The sequence below is a fragment of the Octopus bimaculoides genome, chromosome 13 (genome assembly GCF_001194135.2).
Source record: "Octopus bimaculoides isolate UCB-OBI-ISO-001 chromosome 13, ASM119413v2, whole genome shotgun sequence".
In the NCBI taxonomy this organism is placed as follows: Eukaryota; Metazoa; Mollusca; class Cephalopoda; order Octopoda; family Octopodidae; genus Octopus; species Octopus bimaculoides.
Genome location: NC_068993.1, coordinates 17,338,957 through 17,348,514, shown reverse-complemented (window position 1 = coordinate 17,348,514; position 9,558 = coordinate 17,338,957). Strand labels below are relative to the sequence as shown.

Below are 9,558 nucleotides of genomic sequence, written 5' to 3'. Positions count from 1 at the left end.
AAGTGAAAGTATCTGTCACTACAGTATCGAAATGTGATTGTTTCAGTTAGTGGAATAGTTTCATTTTTAAAGTGAAAGTATTTGACATGAGTGTTTTTGTTTCACTTTTGACACGTAATACTTAAATAGTGGAGAAGATATGATGTTGCTGTGGGCTGGAACTATGCAAGAAGTTAAAGATTTTTTTTTACTAAAACACAACCGGGACCCTAAGTAAAGCATGTGTAAAATTTGAATGAAATTGGTTGTGTAGTTCTCGAGTTTTAGGGAAGCACACACACACACACACACACATTCTCATTTTTATATATATATATAGATTACTCTGGAGTGGTTGTGTGATGAGAAGTTTGCTTCCCAACATGATTCTAAGTTCAGTCCCTCTGTATGGCACTTTAGGCAAATGCCTTCTACTATAGATCCAATGTGAATGAATTTGGTCAACAAAAACTAAGAGAGGGCCCATGATATATTATCATTCATTATCCACATTTAATATCCATTTTCCATGCTGGCATATGTGTATGCACACATGCATGTTCATCTCCCTGCCTTGATATTACATGATAGTTGAAAATAAGTGGCAACATCATATTCTGTGGAAAGATTTCTTGTAATATTACCTTAGTCGAATACGTGGGAGTTGGTGACAGGAAGAGCATCCACCTATAGAAAATCTGCTTCAACCAATTCCATCCAACCTATTTGAGCATGCAAAAGTGAATACCATAATGATGATGACTCATTGATGAATGTCACTGATTAATAAAACAATGTTTGTCACGTTCTTGTGCGCAACTTGCCGTAACATTCAAAATATTATTATGACTATATGTATACTAGCTTCATAACTACTCATTCTGTAGATGTAGTGATGATTAATGTGTAATTTGGAGGATTAAATAGTCAAATTGGTATGTGAATCAAATCAGGAATAACTGAAGATATTTGAAATGAAAATAAAAAGAACTACAAAGAGAGAAAGAATCTTGGCAGTTAACATGTCTGTCATTAAACTGTTCCAGTAATAATATCTACCATTGAAGACTATCAACAAAATTGATCCTGATATCATCATCATTGTCAAACTTATATTACTATGAGTTTGGATGAGAGTTATTTTATAGTCAGTTGCTCTTCTTGTTACAAACACTTAACTGTTTCATATGTAAAGTACAAAATACAGGTGCAGGCATGACCATGTGGGTAAAAAACTTTGCTTCCCCACCCACTTGGTTTTGGGTTCAATCCCATTGTGTGGTACCTTCACCTTGTGAATGTATCTTCTACTGTAGCCCAGGCCATCCAAAGCCTTGTGAGTGAATTTGGTTGACGGAAACTGAAAGAAGCCCATCGTATTTGTGTGTGTGTGTTCATGCTTCTTTGTCTTGGCTTTGTGTGATAGTTGAATAACAAGTGTTATTCATTTCCAATTTCTGCAAAAACATATCTGGCCATGGGGAAATATTATTTTACTTGGAAACATTTGGAGGTTGGTGACAAGAAGGCATGTAGAAAATCTGTCTTGCTACACTGTATGACCCATGTTAGCATAGAAAAGTGGATATTAAAACAATGATAATAATGATTGTCTTTACACATAACTGTGTTATGGGGCATATTGTTTACAACAAACAAAAATACTGTCACTGATTTGCTTCACATAATGACAATGTGAAGAGACAAGGAAAAACACACATACAAACATGTATCTACACAATGGACTTCAGTACAGTTTTCATCCAAGGTGTCATGCTCTGGGATGAAAACAGAAACCATGTGATTGGAAAGCAGACTTCTTAACTGAGTCATGCCTGCTACTATATTTTTGCAATATCTTGAACTTACTGATCTTGATTAAATCAGAAATTATCTTAGTTTGTTACAAAGGTCCAATTATCTAGTTTACCATTTGTATTTTGCTATTACTAATAATTTCCATAATTAGTTTAATACTGACAAATATCATGAAGATATGACTTCTCATTTACAAAAGAGCTATTTTTTTTTTTTATTCTTTTACTTGTCTCACCTTTATGATAACTTTTATCTTTTTTCTTTAATTGTTTTATTCAATGGCCATGCTGGGGCACTGCCTCAAAGGTTTTTTGTCAAATAAATCAACCCCAGTACTTATTTTTTGAAGTCTGGTACTTATTTTATCATTCTCTTTTGCTGAACTGCTCTGTTATAAGGATGTAAACAAACTAACACTGGCTGTTGAGCAGTGGGTGGGGGACAGATAGACACAAAGAGAGAGAGCTACATACACACACACACACATATATATATATGTGTGTGTGTATGTATGTATGTAGAAACAAGGTTCTACAGTTTCTGTTTTCCAAATTCACTTACAAGGCATTGTTTGATCCGGGGTTTATAGTTGGAGATACCTAACCACGGTGCTGTGCAGTGGGACTGAACCCAAAACCATGTAGTTGCAAAGTAAGCTTCTTACTACACAGACATGCCTATATGTATCTTATTTAGAATTCTCCTCTCCCAAAGCTTGAAGATCAATCATTGAAGCTAAGTTAATAAAATACAACTCAAAAATTAGCACACAAAGCTCATCATGGTATAATTCAGATCCATAATGCATTAACACTCTCATATCTGGGGCAGGTGTACTGTTACAGATACAAATATCCTGGGTCATATCTAAAACACAAATGAGTTCTCTCAGCTTAATGACAGAAGTCACCAAGATGCTTCAATATCTAACCCACAGATATGCTGTATCCTCATTCTGTTTTTCTATTGCTACTACTGTAAAATTGCAGCCATCCATACATACAGGCATGCACTTTATGGCCATGTCCCCAGTCTCTCTCTCAGCTGAGAGGACTTTGTCTTACAGGTGTCAGTGCCACGTAGAATGTGCATGCGCCAGTGCCATGTAAAATGCATTTGTGCTGGTGCTGCATGAAATACACTCATGCCATGTGTATTGCAGTACTGCTGATGGCTTATAAAAAGCACCCAGCACACTGTAAAGTGGTTGGCATTAGGAAGGGCATCCATCCATAGAAACCATGCCAAAACAGACAATTGGGGCATAGACAACTCTCTAGCTAGCCAGCTTTTCTCAAACCGTCCAACCCCTGCATGGAAAACGGACATTAGATGATGATGATTATAGTAGTCTCTTTTCTTCATGTGGACATCTCTGGTCTCAGGGGGCCTGCAATGGCTATGCGTCCAATCATTTAAATTAGATGAAATGAAGCAACAACTTCCTAATTGCCTAAGGAATGAATCTTCTGTCTTTTACTTGTTCCAGTCATTGGAACACCTAAAAAATGCACTTAAAAACCTATACTGAAGTGAAAAAAATCAAATAAAATACATGCGAAAATATGTACAAACCTCTTATTAAAACAGACATAAGCTAATAACTTTTTTAAAATGATTCCTCATGTTATGTCAGTTTTTTTTTTTTTTGGGGGGGGGGGGTCCATGTTAAGGCTGCATATCTTGGAACTAATTATCAGCATATGGTGAGGTTTATCTGGAGGAGTGTTCCTGTGGCCTTTGTACAGGGCTTCCAAGGTTGAGGGAATGATAGATAAAAACTATTATTCATGGGGCAACCTTTGATCAGTGACCTGTTCTGAACACTTGTGAGTGAACTCCTGAAGATGTTCAAAGTGTAGGTAGCAGTGTGAAATTGGACAATAGATTAAGTCTACCATCCAATAAGTACAGTTCTTCTGACTGACTTCCACATCATTTACATCTATCCAATTTCACGCATAAACTTGAGGGTATAGTAGATGCTTGCTCAAAGTGCCATGCAGTCGCTTCAGATCTGGAACAACATGATTGCAAAACAAACTTCATAATCTCAAGGCCATGGATGCACCCTTTTTAATTATGTTTAATACTGGTAGTTTTATAAAGTATTTAGGTATTCTAATGATTTCTGTAAGACATTTTATTATGTATTCCTACCCAATGGCAGTGGTCATGCTGTGGTACTGCCATTACATATTTAAAAAAACAGAATATGGTGCACCATTTTAAAGATGCATGGCCAGCTATGATTCACACATGTTCCACTAATGTCTGATGTGACAGCAGTGAACCAACCTTTGTGCAACCACTCACACTCCTTGAAGGGAGCCATTTAATCTCTCTCAAGTCACACTCCACCATCTTAAAATCAAAAAGCACATTAGACCATGTAATCCCAGCTGCACCTGAAGATGGGATCGTCAGGGCTGGAATACCTTTGACAAAGGGCCTCTTTTCCTTAAGGTTGACTTGGGGTTGAAGAATATCATGATATTATTTTATTTGTTTCAGTCATTAGACTGTGGCTTGAAGTGTTTTAGTTGAACAAATCAATCCCAGTACTCATTCTGTCAGTGTCTTTTGCTGAACTGCTAAGTAACAGGGCATGAAAACAAACTGACACTGATGGTCAAGTAGTAGTGGTGGTGGTGGTGGTGGGAGACAAAGATATTGGAATAATGATTTGCCAACTTGTCATCCAAGAAATGCTTCATCGTTTTTTTTTGTTTTTTTTTTTTTTTAACCATTTTAGGTCGTCTCAAATATTTTTTGAAAACTTTCATCCAGAAGTCTTCTTTGTCGTCTGTGATAATGACCAACAGGTTCAATGTTGTGTTTATTCTTGGAGGACCAGGTGCCGGCAAGGGCACACAATGTGCCAATATAGTTGAAGTGAGTATTCATTCTTTACTTTCATTAAGAATGAGATGTCTGTGGAAAACAAACTGTAGCATGAGAGTATGTTATACTAATAATTGTACTAGCTGCACCTGTGGAAATTCTTCAGTTATTTTGAAAACTGTAACTTGAATGTAGTCCCCCATCACATCTTCATCATCTTATCTCTCACCACTTGATTTCGTTATGTTTCTCTTCTACCGTAAAACACCTATTTCTGTTCCTCAAACTATTCCTTTCTCAGTCGAGGGATCTTGTCTTGCAAGTTACTTAGTGACCTCAATGCTACTGGTGCCGCACGAAAAGCACCCAGTACACTCTGTAAAGTGGTTGGCATTAGGAATGGCATTCAGCTGTAAAAACCAGGTCAAGGCAGACAGTAGAGCTTGGTGCAGTCTTCTGACTTACCAGCTCTTGTCGAATCGTCCAACCCATGTCAGTGTAGAAAACGGGCATTAAATGATGATGATGTGGTAGGTAGTTTATTGAGAACCATGAAATTCTACTTTGTATGAAATATTCAGTTCAAATGGTGTAAAAAATCCACATAGATAGCATTGAATGCATAGGCTTGGGATTATTCAGCCAGGCAACTATTTGTAACATCCATGAATGTTTCATTCAGTTTCCTATATCAGTGGCAATAAATTCTCATCCAGACATGTGACAAGCTGCAAGTACATGCTATTAAAATGGTTCAGAAAAAAACCAAAATGCATTTAGCTTTCTCATTCACTACTCTTGAGGCAATTTTGGAAAAAGAAGCAGATTTGGCAACCAAAAACATAGCAATCCCCCCCCCCTTTTTTTTTTACTTGTGTTTTTATATCAAGTTCTGATGTAACTTAATAGATAAGCTGACTCATGATTATTGCATTGGATAGTCTTCCAATCTATGACAACATGGAAAAAAATAGATCTTCAGGTGTTGTTGACAATAATATGTCTTGATTTTTTTTTTTAACTCGGTACTAATACTTGAAATGAATTTGTTTTTGTTTTCCAGAATTTTGATTATGGACATTTGTCTGCTGGAGATCTCCTCAGGGCTGAGCGCAATGACTCCAATTCTCAGTATGGAGCATTGATTGATAAACACATTAAAGAAGGCAGCATTGTGCCTGTGTCAATCACTTGCTCCCTACTCAAGAAGGTATGAAGTTTATTTGAACTTGCATCAACTTTTCACACATAATTTTAACCCTTTCATTGCAAAATTTAAATTTCATGGTTATTCCACTGATGATGTTGAATATTTACCAAAACCTAGAATTATAATGTGTTTAAAATTGCTTTCCATACTTAGGAGTAATGAAATTTTGAGTGAGTATATCTGATTCCTGCAGTAGAAGGGTTAACATAGCACTGCAAGTTAACAAAACCACTCTGATTTGAGAACATCACCAATGTAGGTGTATGTATATATATATATTTTATATATATATATATTTTATATATATATATATATATCATCATCGTTTAACGTCCGCTTTCCATGCTAGCATGGGTTGGACGATTTGACTGTGGATAGTATGCTAAACCCAACGACTTGCAGACTGTGTATCCCATTGAATTCATTAACTTAATTCGTAACTAAAGTGACAAAAAACCACGGTTGTCAATATAACATGGTTTGTCATAAACACTTGTACACCATACAGTGACCACTAACTTTTTAGGGTGCAATGGTAGGTTGGGTGACTCTCCTGCATCTAATCACTGTCCTGTTCTGTTCTCTTGCTGTTGTCAAAGAGTATCTATTTCTCATCACAAATAATGATTTTATACAAAAATGGTCTTTTTACAGTCAAGAAAGCAATAAGGAGCACACTGCAAGGCATCTGTTTTTTTTTTTTAATCTCGTTCAGTTGATGTGGAACAAACCTATCCATTTTCTTGACATTTCCAATTTTTTATGTTGTCCAAAAACAGTTGTGTGAGATGTTTGGCATTCTGATGAAAGTTTTCGAACTTTTGTTCTCAGATTTTGTTCAACTGAACCATTTAATCCATCATGCCGAATAACTGATTTTGGCTTACCCCTTGGATTATTTTCAAAGCTATCAACACCTGAACGAGAGCTTTGGAACCATCTCTGAACAGTTCTGATGTTAACAAAACCATTACCAGAGGCCCGCTTTATATTCTGTATAGCTTCTGTGGCAGAGTGACCCAGTTTGTACTCATACGAGAAAATCACTCAACATAGTTTGGTTGATATTTTCATAAGGTCTGTCGGTACGAATTTTGTGTACCAATGTTGTTGTGAAAGAAAAAGTGTCAAGATTAAATGCAAGGTATACATAATTTTAAATGACTGAAATAACAAGTAAGTGAAAATGTGACATTTCATGTGAAACAACCTAATATATACATACATGTGTGTGTGTGCTAAGAATTTATTTGAAACTGAATTTTGCTGAATAAACCAACAAACACAATAAACAACCATGACAATGTTTATAGTTATTTTAACCTTATATAATCTGCTAGGCAATGGAAGCCAGTGGTAAAAATAATTTTCTTATTGATGGATTTCCTCGCAACAAAGACAACTTGGCTGGCTGGGATTCTGAGATGACTGAAACTGCTACAGTGAAACTTGTGCTCTACTTTACCTGCAGTGAAGATGTAAGTTTGGTAACATCTGCCAAATTTTTAAATATCATTTTTCTGTTATGTGTGCATGTTACAAATTATTTCCCATGTGTGTGTGTGTGTGTGTGTGTATATATGTATATATATATATATATATATATATATATATATACACACACACATATACATGCATATGCACACACACACATGTATATATATATACATAGATATAAGTAATAATTTTAAATTTGGGTATGCACTTTGTAGTATTCTGTTTAATCCTTTGGCATTCAAACCAGTCATATCTGACCCAAATATTCTGCCCATTTTATGTTCAAACTGGTCAGATCCAGCCTGTCTCACCTACCTTGCTTTGTCATTCTAAAAATATGCAATCACATCATTGAAATCTCACAGCTACAAGATAATACGGGATTAATTCAAAACAATGGGAATAAATAAGCACTACATTTAACTGGGAAATCTGAATACTAAAAGGTTAAAGTCTGTTCACTCTACATCTGCACTGGATGATGCACCACAACTATTTGTTCAGAATCTCTATCATGAGGCACTGATGCATGATGGGTCAAAATGATCATAGAGTTCAATAAAGAATCTTGTGAATTCCATTTACTTTCTCTTTCTCTCGTATGTTATATGTAGATATATGTGCACGTATGTATGTATATCATAGTCATCATCTTTTGATATCTCTTCCATGCTGGTATGGGTCAAATGATTTGACAGGATCCAACAAGTTTGAGGACTGTGTCATGCTCCCATGTATATATATATACGTATGTTATGGTTGCTATGATTTGATGCCCTTTAGGGGAGTGTATTAGGTGCTTTTTATGTGGCATCAGCACAAGTGGAACTACAGTAGAGAGATGCCAACAAGAATCAAAATGCATTGCACATTCATTTTGCTGTTCCCTCTACACACATATTCACTCAGTGAATTGTTTACAATGAAGCAAAACACTATTAACACACAAGTAATTTAATAATTGACAGGATCTGGTGAGCCACAGAACTGTGCTGACCTCCAGTGTCAGCTTTGGCATGTTTTCTATAGCTAGATGTGCATCCTCACACCAACCACCTTACAGTAGTTATTTTTAGTTTGCCTAGATCTTTTTGGATCATTTTCACCTAGAATTTTTCCAGGATGTTTCCCCCTCTCCTACCATTCTAGTTGCCAGAAACATATATTCAGTTTGTATAACAACATTGAATTATGCACTTGATTCATTGACTTTTGCTTTGTGGAAAAAAACAATTTGGAGATAAAATCAAAAAGATTGTTACAGGTTGTGACAGGAATTTCAATTTTGATGACTTCATCTAGAAATAAAATATAATCTAAATTCTAAAGCCAAAAGACATTGGAACTCACTTATCCTGGGTGTGGAATATTGCACACAACAAAATCAATTTCAGAACTTGTTCCATGATCTTAAGTATTCTTAGCAGTGAAGTCTACATTCTCAGTATTGTAAAACAGTTTTATTAAATTTGAAGTAGTTATTGTGAAACATTTTGTAAAACATTTAAATTTCAAGACTAAAAATTAATGCAAATCTTGACAATATTGTGTGTCTATGTATTCTTTTATTTCTGATTTTTATTGTTACTGCATACGTTTGTTTCTTCATTGTTAGGTTTGTGTACAGCGTTGCTTGAAACGAGGGGAAACAAGTGGTAGAGCTGATGACAATATTGAATCTTTGAAAAAACGGTTTGTACATTCATTTTGCTTTTTACTACTGGTCTCAGTCTTTGTACAATGGCCATGTGAGGACACCGCTTTTGAGGGGTTTAATCAATTGTATCAACCCTAGTACTTTGTCTGGTACTTACGTTATTTATATTGTGATGGATGAATTGTAAAATGTAATTGGGTGTAAAGAGATGTGGCTGATATGAAACCAAACACCATTTTTGTTCAACATACCAACTCTGTTGTCCCTCACCTCTGTGTGTGTGTGTGTACAGAGGCATGACTGTGTGGTTATGAAGTTTGCTTCCCACCCACATGGCTTCAGGTTCAGTCTCACTGCATGGCATCTTGGCTGTCTTCTAATGTAATCTCAGGACAACTAAATCTTTGAAACTAGATTTGGTAGACTGAAACTGAAAAGCCTGTTGTGTGTGTGTGTTTGTGTCTCCTTATCTTGACATCGCACAAGAGTTGTAAATGAGTATCTCAGTTATAGAAACAGTGTCATTCAACATTATCATATATATATATATATA

At 35.8% G+C, this 9,558-nt stretch overlaps 1 protein-coding gene across 2 annotated transcripts in view; it reads left to right on the top strand.

Annotated features, from left to right (window-relative positions):
• The window catches only part of LOC106884325 (UMP-CMP kinase), a 25,516-nt gene that overhangs the window by 9,282 nt on the left and 6,676 nt on the right, over positions 1-9,558 (top strand). For both annotated transcript variants that reach the window (XM_014935656.2, XM_014935657.2), the window contains exons 2-5: positions 4,553-4,692; positions 5,705-5,851; positions 7,192-7,329; positions 8,964-9,040. In XM_014935656.2, the coding sequence (XP_014791142.2) occupies positions 4,553-4,692; positions 5,705-5,851; positions 7,192-7,329; positions 8,964-9,040 (502 nt within the window). The remainder of the gene's footprint in view (positions 1-4,552; positions 4,693-5,704; positions 5,852-7,191; positions 7,330-8,963; positions 9,041-9,558) is intronic.